The 16,110-nt window shown below is 42.1% G+C and overlaps 1 protein-coding gene across 2 annotated transcripts in view; it reads right to left on the bottom strand.

The window, feature by feature from the left end:
* Positions 1-10,074, bottom strand: part of Csmd3 (CUB and Sushi multiple domains 3) — a 1,591,133-nt gene extending 1,581,059 nt beyond the window's left edge. For both annotated transcript variants that reach the window (XM_032915225.1, XM_032915219.1), the window contains exon 1: positions 9,260-10,074. In XM_032915225.1, coding sequence (XP_032771116.1) covers positions 9,260-9,437 — 178 coding nt within the window. In that variant the 5' untranslated portion in view covers positions 9,438-10,074. The remainder of the gene's footprint in view (positions 1-9,259) is intronic.
* Positions 10,075-16,110: the final 6,036 nt, after the last annotated feature.

Below are 16,110 nucleotides of genomic sequence, written 5' to 3' on the forward strand. Positions count from 1 at the left end.
ATTCATTCATCTTGTTTCTTACATTCTAAATTTAACTCAAGATCAATGTGATAGAACCTAAGAATTATCCCTTTTAATTTTTTTTTTTTACCTTTGTGCTAGATTTTTCATTTGTCAGCAGAATTAAAATCTCAGGCATTCTATTGGAAATCCTTTCCTAATTATTGTCTATAGAAGTGCAAAATATCGTCAGTGTCTGTTTTATTGACAGGGAGGCAATTGACTTAGGCAAGCTAGGTAAAAGAAGTAGGTAGCTCAAAAATGGAGTCACCTGCTAATGTCACTGCACAGTGGCTGCATCTCTATGGCAAGACTGAGTCCAATCTTTCTTGTGAATTGATTTCTCTAAGCCTCAGTTTCCCCCTGAAAACTGAAGATATTCAAATATGAATTTAACCATACACATGTTTCAGATTTTGAAAATGTTATGGGGATTTAATCCTTGTTTCTCCTTTTGTTTAACCATGAACTTAAAAGATCCTGCCCAGGCTTTTAATATCTATACAGGGGTAACTAGTAAGTGAAGATAATACTATGGGACCAGAACTACGACCCAGAGACCAGATGTTTGTTTGAAGCTCGGGACTGACATAGGAAGCATAACTGTTTGAGATGAAGATACTACATAAATGGCACCACACAAAAGAAGTGCAAAAAGTATTTATCCTAAAAACATTTCCCCAACATGACAGTGCCTGAGCTTCTGTGTAAACGAGGAGGTACCCCTGACATCCTGAAGTTAGTCACATAGTCCAACTGAAGTGCCACCTAACCATACATGTAATTCAAATTTTAAAAGCTCTGTCCTATGACGTTAAAACCCTCCATCATGGGTAGTCTTTTAAAATTGCTAATATGGGATAAGGGAAGAGCTTTATACACTGAAGTCAGCTTTCGCAGAGAGAGCCTGCTATTTTTACATATTTTACTTACTCGCTTTCTGTACACTTCAACTTCTCAAATTAGCAGAAGTTGTTACCTTCCCAATTTTTTTACTCAAATCTAAAAGAGTAGAAACAATTGAAAATAGCTCACAGGCTGCGATTATAAGGAAAACCAAATAATATTATTGGGTTATTCATGAAATTTCTAAGGTAGAGTCATAAATGATATTTTTATTTTATGACATGAGAGAAACTGTACCTATTAAAATACAGAGTAAAAAGGATTTATAGTTCTCATGTGCTATGACTTAACCTTAATAAAAATCCATGAGGCAAATTAATCATTGATTTTGTAGATTTACATTTCAAAGGATAAATTGGTTCCAGAACACAAAACCAGGTATGAAACATTTTAAGAATACATGAACATTAACCTATAAACTCAATTTATTTATGAACTTATAACCAAATTGGTTAATTTTTTTAATAAAATACCATAATTCAATTAATACATATGTTATTTAGATCTTTTATTGAATTATTTATTATTTATGTGTATTTTTTTACAAGCCCATGCACATGTCATACCCATAGCCACGGCATGTGAGTGGAGGGCTGAGGATAAATTCTAGCTGTTGCTTCTCTTCTAGCGTCAAGGCCCCAGGATTTGAACTCAGGTTAACGATCTCAGCTGGAGGCATTTTATCCCCTGAGCCAATACAGGATATTATGTCAGTATTAAGAATATACTGTGCCATCAATCATCTTCTCCTGTCCCCATCTAAGCAAGTGTTCAGCATTGTTTGGACTTTTTAACTACACATATGTAATGACACATCACATAGCTTTGTGGGGTTTTAGTGGCTATCTGGTGTTTAAATGTAAAGTTTTATAGTTGGTTATCCTATTTGGTGCCGTCTATGCTAACTGAAATAAAATTGAGAAGCTATAAAATAAAAATCATTGAACATGGTCTCTAATGTCCACTAATGCAGTCTCATGGCAGGAGCCAATGCCCATCTTAAACCTCAGAAAATGCACTGGTACTTTCTGTGTATGTATACTTATTTATGATATATATGCAAAGACCCTCCTGATATTTAAGAGGACCTCTAGCCCTATGAATATTATCATTTGTGTCACAACGAACAGATAAATCTATATAAGTATGCCAGTCAATTGGTATTCAAATTAATCGACATCAGAATGAACAATTTTGAACAGAAGTCTGGCTAACATTTTTTTTTAATTTTGTTCCTCTCTTGACAATAGACTTACATGGTAAAATATGACCAATAGGAATTACAGAATACTGCTTGTGAGTGGGAGAGTCAATGAGTAGTAATAACTAGTAAGAGGAGATTGGATTTTTGAGGGAAAGTTAAGGACTCATGGTGTAATGGATGCAGACCCTTCGCTTCACACATGCAAGTGTAATTTAATGGTGGTTCTGCCAGCTTTTGGCTGCATACTTGATTCACGTAAGTCACCTAATTCAGTAAGTCCACTGAAAATACGATCTTTTATAGACGCATAGGGACAGTGCAGCTGAGGCTTAGAAAATTTGAATTCTTTATATAAAGGTGCTCCGTGGCATTATCCTTTCAAATCTTTGTGTGCATGTGGCTCTAGTGTCCTCATTTGTTTGTTTGTTTGTTTTTCTAGTTCACTGGAGTGGTTTTCTTTAAAGTTCAGAAAGCATTAAAAATTAACCACTTAGCTCGCTAAAACACAAATACCTGTGCCTATGTTCCACATAACATGATTCAGTTGTCTGCCAGTGAGAACCTGAGATTTTGTTTGGCAGAAAAGTTTCCAGAAGATACTGTTACTCTTTCCTCAATAAGCCTTGAAAAATCACTGCAGTAAAGGTGCCTGTGAGCTGACAGGGTAATGACGCTTTAACTATTGCCACCAGCATCCCTCTGACATTCTTCACATCCCTCTGCAAGAGTACTATGCTACGGAGATAAGGGTGGACATTTTAGGAGAAATTTTTAATACAGTCATGGGACACGACTACCTTCCAGAGACAATATTAACCCTGAGAAATCCTTGTTGCACAACAGCCTGTAGAATAAGTGCTTTGCCCAGCCAGCTTTAGTTCATCTCCTTCCACGTTCTCTGTATTTGGAGGGGTCTCATGAATGTCTATTTAAAGCTAACTTGGTTGTGAGAGAACAGCTTCTTGGAGTAGAAAACTGCTGTCCCTAACCCCAGATATGGAGCAGTTGTAAAACAAGGCCTTTGAAGGGATCCTTTCAGAGGACACAGATCCAAGACCGTAAGAATTCATGTAATAACAATCTCCACACGGAAGAGTAAAACTTGGAAATTAGATGGTCCACTCATGCATCGCGGTCACCCACTATAGGACCCGATTCCACCCAACTCTTATCTCAGACGTTCAAATTACTATCTGGAGGGACAGAATGGGAAGGGCAGGAAAGCTGGTCATAAACATAAGATGACAAATCCTGGAAAATATCTAAGGAGTTAAGTTTTCCTCAATGCTATTCTGTCACCTGTTACTCCAAATGAGAACAAAAGCCTGGTGAGAGAACCAATACAGACGAACTTGCGTGTGCTTGGTAGTGAATGGGTCTACACAACACCACGAATCACACATCGGCTCATTCTCACAGTAAAATGATGAAGCCTATAGCTAAGGTTCCTATTCTGTCACCACCATGCCTACCTTATGCAAAATGGCGATACTCAGTCTATCCCCAAACTGTATCATGAGTAAAAGGAGAGAAAGCAGGTGATAGGAGAAAAAGATCTCTAAAGTTAAGTTTTATTCTAAGGTAGAGAGCATTGGATGGTGTTAGGCACTGTTGGCATCTCACACATTGTTTCTCCTTACTCTCTTCACTTGCAACTTGTTTTGCTTCAAACCCCTGGAAATCTTAAAATTCATGTAAAAGCGGGCACGGTTTCTCAAACGGTCATCTTGTTAAAGGATCAGATACCTCAGCAAGAATACTCCCAGGTTTAAAATTGTCAGACAGCAGCCAAGTATGGAAGTGTAGTTCTGCAATTCCAGAACTTGGCAGATCCAGGCAAGGTCAAGAATTCAAGGAAGTAGTTACACAGTGAGTTTGAGACCAGCTTGAGTTACATGAGACACTGTGTCCCCTGAAAATGTAAAAGTGAGCAGCAAAAAGATAAAGTAGTGGAGTTTTTGACACTTGACAGACTTTCTGAAAACTCTGAAAGATAAATACAAGAATTCATCTCTTGGGACACAAGAAGTATATCTGCCAACAAGGAAAGGACTTTCAGTTTAGTTCCAGGCCCCAGGCACCCCCACCTCCCACATACATAGTTTTCTTTGGAATCTCAGCAAACATCTTACTTAGAGGCTTTTCTTTCGTCAGGAGCACAAAGGCACTGTTGGCTGCCTCATCTGCCCTTTGTTTTGTCAGTCACAGAATAGTTCTACTGTGTCTAGAACCACAGACCTGCCATTTTCTGCCAGTGTTTTCTGCCTGTACCAGTTTTGCCTTAGTCAAACTTCTGCAGCTACACACACCACAGACAGAGAAGCTAGCTGGCTGTTCAAAACAGGCAACTGTGATAGTCCCTGTAACAAAGTCTGAGATCTCTACTTAATTCATCCAGTGATTCTTCCTGTTTCTCCTTGAAGGATCCCAAGGGAGCTGGTGTGTCCTTTGCAAGATGCTGAAAGCCGCTTCTTTATTATTTCTCCTCACACACTCTTGCAACTTGAGCTTATAGGGGCACTGCCTCCTGACTCTCCCACACAGAACCTTCCAAAAACCCTAGACAGAGTGGGCTTTTCTGATTGCTTCCAAGGAGACAGCTATCCAGGAAATTTCACCTCTGAATTTCAGGAGCCACACAATCCGTCCAGGACATATTATTTAATTGGCTTTTGGAATGTTTTGGTGCTAAATCTGCAGGAAAGGGTGGCCTTCAAGGGGAAGGAAACTTTCCTGCCTAGGTGGTGTATAAAGAATCTCCATTTTATTTTCCTTATGCAGTGCAAGGTTTAGAGGCCTTTCGGCAATCACGTGACCACACCAAGAGAGCAGGGAGAACACCTTGGGGTCTAAGATGACTTGTGCTGTGCTTTAATCTTCCAGTCAACTCCCCTTGCTCTCTTTTGCCCCAAAGCACCAACAACAGGAGGGCAGAGGATCTCATAGATGCTCATTTCCCAAAGACCTTTCAGATCTCCTAGAGGGAGTGCTTCTTACAGAAGTCCTAGGAATGAGGGCAGCGGCTCTCTGGAGAAACCTGGCTTTATCTCCTTGCCTCTGTACTATCTCAGACAATTGTGGTATCAGATCAGAGCATAGAGAAAGTTAAAATGACACTAACTCACAAAGCTACACAGTTGAATATGTACACGGTCAACCCTACAGGGTGCACTGATGGGTCTTGGGTACAATTCATTAACCTTCTTCCTACTAGCAACACACACACACACACACACACACACACAAGTCAGGCACCCATTCTCAACCTGGTTGAGTAATAAAAATTTCAATTTAAAGAGTTTTGATTTTAAGAAAAGAGAATAAACATTCACAAAGGAAATGGATAGGAGGCATACCTCCCCCAACTGTCGAAGGCTTCAGAAACAGGCCTTAGTCTCAAAAACACAAAATCACATTTCCAGCAGGAGCCTGGGTGCTAATCTTGGGACAGGAGTAGGGACAGGGGATAGTTTTCTGAATTCTGTTGCTGTTTCTATTATTTTATGTGTACAGTGTGTTTATTCTTTGACATGCTCTCTCTAGGTACTCCTTGCCTGCCCTCCTCTCCTGATGTGTCACATGAAAGTGTTAAGATTGGAGAGTGAGACCGTCCTTCCCTGAGGACATCGACCTGGCTGAGAACTTCAGAAAAGATTACCCAGGCACGGTGAATTGAGAAAAAGCACAGCTCTTGCTCTACCGGGCTGCCTGGTCACTGGCTTCCAGCCGGGCAAGAAAGAACTGGGGATTCTGTATTGGGTCCTCTCCCCCATTGAGCTCTATGTCCTGTGTCCTGGTTATTATGCATTGGAAGTCCCAGATCAAGCAGGAAGGCACATCCTTCCTAAAGTCCAAAGTCCAGGAGAAATCCCAGAACAAGCACATGGAGGGAGAATGGCACACACAATACCCAGCTCTCTTGCTGCTGCGGACTGAAGTCTACACCACGTTGACCTCCTGCGCCGCGGGGTATCCCCTCCCCCATCATTTGAGAAGTGTGAGAAAGCACCGCAGGAGTGTTTCTTTACGCTGGTAGGACACTTAAGACTTTGGATTTACAATTTCTTTTTCGGTGAAATCCAGACACCATGCAGCTAGAGGATATATTTCAAATTCATTCTCTCTCTCTCTCTCTCTCTCTCTCTCTCTCTCTCTCTCTCTCTCTCTCTCTCTCTCTCCTCCTCCCTCCTTCCCTCCCTTTCTCTCCCCTCCCTCCTCCCTCCCTCCCCCTTTCCTCTTCCTCCCTCCCCCTCCCCATCTCCTTCCCTCCCTATTTTTTTTTTTTCTTTCTGCTTTTTTTTCCAGCTAGAAGGAGATATAGGCAAGAATGAAGACTAGGCTGCAACTCCACTGCCCTCCAGTTTGTCCTCAGCCTTAAACCTTTTATTTCAGGTGATTCAAGTGGATATAAAAAGCTCGGGGAAGGTTGCTTACCTTCTGAGCCCCACCTGAGAGGCTCAGGCCTACAAAAGATCACTTTATCTCCCAGCAAGAGGCGTTTCCTTTCCCTGAACCTCTGTGTCATTGCTCTTGCACTCAGAAGGGAGACAGCTGAGGGGTGAAAACTACAGACAGATGGTAGAATAGTGGTGTATGGAGAGGTTCGGAGGGAACACTGTGCACCATGGATTTCCCGACATTAGCCTATGCTAAAATTTTCAGAGACGTGCTATGATTTTTCTGTGAGCCTGAATAACCCAAAGGAAACAATGTGAGAAACAAAAGAGGGACTAGAGACTAGAACACACATGGTGTAGGACAATGCAGCAATCTCATTTTTATAAAAACCTTGAGACCCAGGTTAAATTAAAATTTAAACTGGAGAAATAAGCCACTATCAAAATGGGCACCCCAGGATCTTGGAGAGTGCTTGTCAAACGTAGACTGCATGCAAGTTTGTCAGAATTGGGAGATAGCCTTGCAAAGTATTAAGTGTCAGACTTATCACCTAAGTACTAGAAGTACAGCAATTAAAAACTTTATTACTATTAAAAAGGGTTTTAATGAACTGTGTGCTATTGATTTTGGAAAAGACCAAAGACGACTATGACATGCAACACCTTCTCAAAGTCTCTAAAGCTTGGAGAGACTCAAAGGAGACCAATTATCTCCCTCCAAAGTGTAAGAGTTGTGGGTGGGGGAGAGGTGTCTCCAACTGCCAGCGCCTTGCAAAGCAAATTAACATTCCTTTCTTTTCTGTCGGCGCATTTTCTTCGTAAAATACGGTAGGTGCTAGGCGCCAGAGCTGAAATTGCAAGCGGCCCAGCTCTGCGTTTCTCTGGCTGACGTGCTCTGCCGCTTTGGCAACTCACTCCTTCTAATGTGCCCCCGAAACGTTTTGGCTCAACAGGTATCTCATGAAAATTCGCACTTAACCCTCGGTCATCTTCTTGAAGGAGACACTTCTACGTTTCTTCCCTCAGCCCGGGCTGCTGCTGGCTGACCGCGACTTCTCCACGCGGAGCCGAGCGCGTGTCTAGCAGGCAGCCCCAGGGCCATCCATTAACCACCCACTCCGAGTGGCAGGAAAACTAAGCCCAGACGTGTCTCTCGTCGCACACCCGGCTGGCGACGAAAACCCCTTGTAAGCAACCTGAAACGGGGATTGTGCTGTAGGTAGACTAGTTCCATCTACATCGCTTCGGACAGGCATTTTACACACACACACACACACACACACACACACACACACACACACACACACACACACACACACACACACACAGCTTTAAATAGCAGGTTGGGGTTACAAAGCAGTTGCTGCCACAGGGACCAGGGACGACTTCTTGGCATTTAAGGATGTCAATTAAAATTCGGAACAGACCACCCATCACTGGTCATCGCTGAGGAAGAGGTAACCTCTCCACTTCCCTCCTCCCCAAACATGAATTATCATATCCACTGAATGCAAATGTGCTGCCTTCTGCGAGGGGACAGCCAGCTGCAAGCTGGACAATAAAGTGTTTCATAGAGACGCGGCCCGATTGCGGTTCAGAGAGGCACTCCTTTACAAAGGAAGAAGCGCCCAGTTTGTGCTGATAGCCTTGGCGCGCCTGGGCCAAAACTGCCCCTCCACCTCTCAAGGCACAGACAGGCAGGATTGGAAACTAGCTTCGCTAGGAGCTCCATCCTCCGGGTCTGTTGGAGCTGCTGTGAGGATGGGGAAATGATTGTTCGGGAACGACGGCATGAGTCATAAACACCTCCCGAGTATTCTTTGCAGCAATTAATGGGCAGTAGGGTGCAGAAGTTGTGGAATAGCTGTGGGTCTATTTAGTCCCCCAGACTGTTCTTTCTCCAGTGACCAACTGTCCCTTCCCTTCCTGCTTAGGAATAAATTTTCCATCCCACCCGCCCCCACTCCTTGTCTGTGCATGTGACACTCATTGTACCTGTCTGAACGCAGAGACTTGCCGGGGATTTTCTTTTTGGTCAGCTGCTAATGACTTTCTCCCTACCTTCATGCAGCCTCAAAGGTGGATCTACACACTTTGTGGCATCTCAGCCTCGTTTTTAATTTTTTATTAATTTATTTTATTTTTTTGTACCAAGCATTTAACAGAGTATCCAAAAGCTCCCCTACATTTATCCTTGCATAGGAAGCCACGTAGAAATAATTCAAATTTGTATGCAGACATTCATGTTGGTGTGACTGAGCTCCGGAAGGCTCTGTCTCCTAATGCATTTAAAACCCATGCATTTCTAGCATGTTGGCAACTTTGCTGTTTGAAATGGTTAAAAATCACTCACGCCACAGCTTCAATTAAAAAAAAAAAATCTGTGCAAAGCATTAGACCCCACGGATTCCACTAGAAATCAAGATAATCCTCACCACTTTAAAAAAAAAGTCTTGCAGAGGAATTCTGCGTGGATATCCACTAGTTAGAGGCTATAGGAACCAACTCACGTATTGGTTTGAGCATACTGCAAGAATATTTATTGAGCACAAGCTCAATCACCGCATTGAACGCCAAATCTGGCAGGCAAAATGCATTTCCTATCTGAAGGAGCTGTGAATCAACTCCTTCATCAGTATTATTCCTATTATTTTATCCGTGCAAATTGCAAACTAAGCTTGCTAGCCTCTCTCAGGCGACAAGTCAGACCCATCTCCACCACAGAAGAGGGTACCCCAGAAAGCAGACCTACCTTTTACACAAGACAGCGTCAATAAAAAGACGAGGTTCCAAAACGTAAATCCACTTTTAATCCCCATTTTCTTCTTCAGGATGAAGTCTAGGCGGCCACATTTAGCGCATCTTCGCGTGCCAGGCTCGCGGGGTTTGGATTCCTTTGCTCTGCTTTCCCCTTTGCGGCTGCCTTTCATATTATTCGCGAGCTCTGGATGCTGGCTCCTCAGCCCAGCGCAGTGGAGTTGTTGCTGTTGTTGGTGCGCGGTCACAGCTCGGAGTGAATGGTGTTTCTGGGATACCACAGCAACCTTGACGAGGACTCAACCATCTCTCCAACGGGGGCACAGAGTCTCCGTTACTCCGGATTCTGTCTTTTCTTTTGCGTTTTTTCCCCTCCACCAAAATTAACCTTAAATCTTGCTCCTTACAACCTACACCAGAAAGCACTAGTGAGCTTCTAAAAGCCCAGCGCTGCTCTCCGATAAACTCCCCACAATATTTGAAATCTCGGGGCTTGGATTCTTTTTCCCCCCGAATAGATCAATTCTGCCTGCAAAAGCAGTTCAAGAAATATTATGTTAGTGAGCTCTCCATTGCAGCCGGAGAATATAGAAGCATGCTAAAGGAATATTTTTTTTAAAGTGAAGATCTGCGTCGCCTTAGGAGAAACCGTGAGGATAATGAATTGGGTTCCATCGATGCCCACGTCGGTAGAATGGGACATGTGTTACTACAGTAGTTGCTTATATCCCAGACAGCTTTAGACATCTATTACACTTTGATTTAATCCAGAAGGGAAATCACAGAGAATTCATTTGCACGCACAAATTTACATATGAGAATTCCTAAGTGCAAAAAAACACGACCAGGATTTTATTATTTGGTAAACATATGTCACTCGTGGCTGGGGCTGGGGTAAGGTTGGGAGGAAAGTCAGAATGTTTCCCTAAATAGTTCATTTTTTTTTATCTTGCCCAACCTCCTTGTAGCCGGTGTGCAACAGCAGTTAAACCAGTTGTGCCTGTCGTTGATATCTAGAGAAAGCTCATTTTCCCTAATTTTGAATTGATCCCAAATATGTAAATGGGAGGTTTCTTTCAAAAGGCAAAATGTATATGTCTATACATTTGGACTTGGCAGCCCCATAAACCAGGCAAGGGTTAAGACTGTACAAAGAAAGAGTTCTTGCGCCATCTACTGGCCATCTTCAAGCCTCCCGCTTCTCCTTCGCATCTAAAGGGACCCTGTTGTATCTCATGGTGAAGAGATCTGTCCCCGACACAGAGTGTTTTTCTTAGGCATACTAATTTTCGAATCTATTTTTTTTCCGGCCAGATCCTGACCCAAATATTTTGGTGGGAAAGTTTCATAGACAAGGGTCCGTATTGACGATCTGACCCTTTCGGGAACTTGGGGCTAGCTCAAGAGTTAGGCAGGGCTGCAGTGCAGACTCTGGAATAGGTAATTGCCAGCGCTTGTCCGTGGCCCTATTTGCATGCAGGGAAGGGTGATGGGGAGCGTCTTAATATATCATTCAAACAAACGGACTTCACGACTTGAGTTTTCAGCTCCCCACCCTGCTCACAAATGATGAGCCCCGTCCGGTGCAGTATGCAATCGCCCTGACCAGCCTTTGTCCCTGAGCTCGCCTTGGAGCTGGCGGCTCAGTGGACCAAGGCAGTTGCATCTGGAGGGAGTTCTGCTCTGCAAAGTGGGCACCCAAAAGCGCCCAGAGTCGCCAATAGCAAGTGGGTTCAACCTATGAGAAAGATTCTCAGCTCCTCCCTGGGAGTGTGATATTTTGTGTGAGTCTGCCATTGAAGGAGAGAGAGGGGAGAAGCGGATAGAGCAGGAGAGAGCACACTGGGACTGTCATAAAGAATAAGGCTGCTTCTTTATGGGAAATGATGGAAGGTGTTTTTGTTGTTTGTTTTTGTCCTATGCATAGGTGTTTTCTCAAGTGTTTTTTGCAGTGCATATGTGTGTGTGTGTGTGTGTGTGTGTGTGTGTGTGTGTGTGTGTGTGTGTGTGTGTGTGAGAGAGAGAGAGAGAGAGAGAGAGAGAGAGAGAGAGAGAGAGAGAGAGAACAGAGTAGAGTTAGAAAAAGGCAAAACTGTAGACGCCCAACTGACCTCATTAAATTTCAAAGGATCATTTAGAAGCTGCAGGGCAGAATACTGTGCCTTTCCAACAGTGCCCCTGCTACAGTCTGCAAAGGCAGATTTGAAAAGGGAGTGGGGGCAAGATTGGGACTAGACTGCGATGGGAAGGATCAACCCAGCAAACGTCATTAGCCGGCTCAGCCACCTTGGCAATGGCGGTGGCATTGATTTCAGTCAAGATGTCAGGCTGCATCGCTGTGACTGTTGCATTAGCTGGGCTGAACGATGGGGTAGATGCACACTTAATGAGGACATAGCCCGACCTTTCTTACCAAGCTGCAGAGGTTAGCCATCCTAGCTGGATTTACTTTAGGGTCACTAATCTATTTAAACTCATTTGAGTATCCCTCTTAAACTAAAAGAAGGTGGTTTCTCAGAAGTTTGGGAGGATTTTCATCGGAATTACTGTTTACAAAATAAAATTTGATTCAAAACCCAAAAGGGGTGCTACTAAGACACCGATTTCTGTTACTCGTTATCTGGATAGATCACAACACATCGACTAACCCTGTAGTTTCTAGTTCCTACAGCTTAGTAAATCACAAGCCATTTTTCACTCGCAGCCTCCAGCTTCTGAGACAGGATAGAAAAAGATCATATTTTGCAGTCAGTAAAAGTTAAGATTTGATGCAATGAAGAGGCTTATCCAAGGTGATCATCAGGAGTCCTGACTTGCAGTCTGGTATACTTAGGCCTGGACCACACTTACCTTTTACGAGCAGGAGCCCTCTGTTCAAAGGAGAGTTTCTGAAGGTATTCTAGACACACAATCATCAGAAAGGGTCCTGGATGAGAAGTCAAGTCACACAGAAGGAAAAATGCAATAGGAAGCTGTGTTTGGGAGCAGAAACTGCCCAATGCTGCACACCTACACTAAAGTGGCTAAGGTGGGTGTTGGTTTGCCTAAGGCTGTTAGGGAGACTAGAAAACCGTTCTACATATAATAGCCAACATTACGTGCTGACTGTAGAGATGTGGACACTGTGTTCACAGGCATAACTTAATCATCACTACACACTTTCAGACATGGGTGGCCATTGTCCTCCTTCTAGATGAATACCTGGTTCTTGAAGAGTTAGCTATCCTGTCTAAAGCAAAGTAATACATATGCAGATATATTAGTCTAATTTGTCTGAACTCTTAGCCAAGGTACTTTTCTACCCGATTTTATGCAACATTTGCTCCAAGAGATACTAGTTTTCAAAGCTTAGTCATTGCAACCATAAGGATTTTTATATTATCCCCACATAATTACAGGAAAATAATACATGATAATATATTAAAAAATCAAGTTCTGAAGCACATGCACATATGTTAAGAAAATTTAATTTATAAGTTTTAGTCCCTAGAATTTCTTCTCTCCATTTTCCTCTGTAGCCACTGGCCATCTAGCATACAGGTCATGGAAAACAGTGAGTTGGCAAGGATCACAAAGACAATCACGATGATTAAGTTCCCTTAAGAGCTTTTAAAAAGAGCGCAGGTCAGAACCTAGAAGTGCCAGATCACAATTTCTTCTCAGCTCATGCCCAACTTATGGGATACAATGAACTTAGACTTTAAGACAGAAATGATGTGTTACTGAGTAGCCATAAATTTCTTTCCAAAAATTGTCCATAGAAGGAAAGCAATGGAACAGTGAATAATTAATTAAATCAGGATATGTGCACCAAGAAATAGCTTGAAAGGACTTTCCTTGTCTTTGGATAGAAATACATGCGTTTTTAACTGAGTAATCAACGTAAAAATAATCTTCATTTGTTACTGCTATGTGCAGCTTTATACAAAGCATTTATCTGAAATCTTAGTGTCTATTGAGTGTAGGTACCTAACTTGGTAGTTAAATGTGCTAATTAATTAATTAATTAATTAATGAAAAGCACAGGTCTACATGAAGGAGAAACTGAATAGAATAAGGTACAATTGGCCATGCTTTAAAGATAAGTAAGCAATGTGGTCCTTGCTCTTTCTAATATTATTTTAGACGGACTCAATGTTAAGAAAGTGAAGCTAAATGAGGAACTTATATTTGTATTTTCCATTATCTGTTGAGTTATGTATTTAGTTTTTCAAACTCTAGGAACTAAAATGCCTGAATTTAAATGCTGACTCCAGAAAGATGAGGAATTGTAATTCAAATTTCTTTCTTTCTTTTTTTTCATTAGCAATAATCTACATTTGTTTGAGAAGATGGTATGGTGCCTAATATTCACTCTGCATGACTCTGGAAGAATCAGCCCCATTTAAGAAGATAAGTTGTCAATCAGGGGTAAAGATACTTGGCCTCTTGTTCCTAAAAAGGATCTCTGGGGGGCAAAAGGGAGTGTCTAGGAGTGTTAACAAGTGTGCTGCTTTGTGTATCCATCCTCTTAAGTCCTGACTTCTACAAGCAGTTTCCTAAATACTGACAATTTTCCCTGTTTTAAAGCCTTTAGCCACATTAATAAAGCACGCAAATTTATGAGTGCAGAAGGAAAATTATACGTCATTTTAAAGAACCAGAGGCCAAAGGAACTTTAAAATGGAAGGCAAGCAGCATCTATTGCTGTTTGCATGCAAACCCATTTTAGACAGAAAAAAGAAAGTTCTAACTGATCAGAACTAATAACTTTCTGTTCATATTCAGGTTTGCTCTCAACATCCACCTTCCAAGGTAAAGCTGCTTTATTACATATTATATACATTATTTAATATAAGTGCTATGTTAGTCCAGCTGTGTTTCTGTAAAGAGTCATGGCCATGGATGGAGCATGTGGGACAGCAGCTCTGAAAGCAGAGGGGAGGATCTGCGAAGGTGCATTTATGGAGTAGTGTTTCAATCTCTTGTTCTTCTGGGGCTGCTTTCCCGTCACTTTACTCCGAGTACGGAGAAACCAGAATAAAAACCAATAAGCAAAGAGCAGCTCTGCAAAGTAGTAAGGATAGTGTCCAGCTCTATGTTCCATAAGTGATAAAGTTGTCACCCGATGTTCTCTGAATAAACCATGCTTCCCACTGTAATGGATCTCTCATCCTCCTCATTAAGAATGGCTGTACGCCACCAGCTTCGGATGCATGTTTACTGAACACAAGTCAGGAGTGCAGATCTCATAAAGCACCAACACTAACAGAATAAAATTTTTTTTTGTCATCTGTAATTATCTGCCAAGAAATTAATAAAAACAACACTGTATCATTTTGTTTATTTTTCAATGTTCCAAATTGGCAATCATTTTACTTAAAGGACTATTTTCGAATACTTAGGATACAGTAATAGCATTAATACATTTGACTAGGTAATGGTTTGGTCTTTTATGTGTTTGGTAGCAATATAACGCCTCTCTGTGTTTTGTTCCATACATCTTTCAAAAGATGACACCTTTTCTTTAATTAGCTAATTAATTAATTAATTAATTTTACATTCTGACTGCACTTTCTTTTCCCTTCTCTCCTCCCAATTCTTCTCCCCCCACTTTCCCTCTCCCTCACCCTCTCTGTTCCTCCTCCCTTTCTCTTCAGAAAAAAAGGGCCCTCCCATGGGCCTTGGCATATCAAGATGCAGTAGATGCATTTTGTGCATTTTGTGCAGTAGGTGCATCTTCTATTGAGGCTAGAAGCCACAACCCAGTGCGAAGAAAGGGTCTGAAATACAGACGGTCTCTGCTCCACTCTTAGAAGTTCCACATGAAGACCAAGCTGAACAACTGTTCCATATGTGCAGAGGACCCAGGTCCATCCTGTGCACATTTTCTGGTTGTCAGTTCAGTCTCAATGAGCCCCTGTGGGCCTGGGTTAGTTGATCCTGTAGATTTTCTTGTGGTGTCTTAACCCTTCTTGTTCCTATAATCCTTCCTCCTGCTCTTGCACAGGATTCCACAAGCTTTGACTAATGTTTGGCAGTGGGTCTCTGAATCTGTTTCCAACAGTTGCTGGGTAAAGCCTTTTTGGTGAAGGTTAAACTAGACTTTTGCCTGCGAGTATATCAGAATGTCATTAACAGTGTCAAGGATGAGGTCCCTTTCATGTCATAGGTCTCAAGCTGGACCAGCCATTGCTTGACCCTTCCCTTAATTAATGTTCTAACTGTACTCCTGCACATCTTTTAGGCGGGACAGATTGCAGGTTGATGGTTTTGTGGCTCGGTTAGTGTCTCAGTCTTTTTATTGGAATCTTATCTGGTTACAGGAGATGTCTGGTTTAGGCTCCGTAACCCTGTTGCTAGGAGTCTTAGCTAGGGTTCCTCTCACAAATTCCTGGGAGTTTTCATTGCCCTAGGTTTCTAACTCATCCCACATGATTCCAGTTGTCTCTCCCAGTACTCTCTCCCTCCATCCTGACCCCTCCTGTTCCACTTCCCTACTCTAGTCCCCTCGTCTTATCCACCCATGATGACTATTCTATTCCCCCTTCTAGTGAGATTCATGCAGCACCACCATCCCTTGAGCAATTCTTTCTAGTTAGCTTCTTTAGGTCTGAGAACTGTAGTTTGGTTATCCTGTGGACTGTAGCATGTTTATCCTATACTTTATGGCTAATATCCACTTACAAGTGATTACATACCATGTTTTTCTTTCTGGGTCTTGGTTCCCTCACTCAGGAATATCTTTTCTACTCACTTGTCTTCAAATTTCATGATGCCATCATTTTTAATAGCTGAATAATACTCTATTTTGTAAATGAACCACATTTTCTCTATCCATTCTTTGGTTGTGCAACATCTGGATTG

This window comes from Rattus rattus, chromosome 1 (assembly GCF_011064425.1).
Source record: "Rattus rattus isolate New Zealand chromosome 1, Rrattus_CSIRO_v1, whole genome shotgun sequence".
Classification (NCBI taxonomy): domain Eukaryota; kingdom Metazoa; phylum Chordata; class Mammalia; order Rodentia; family Muridae; genus Rattus; species Rattus rattus.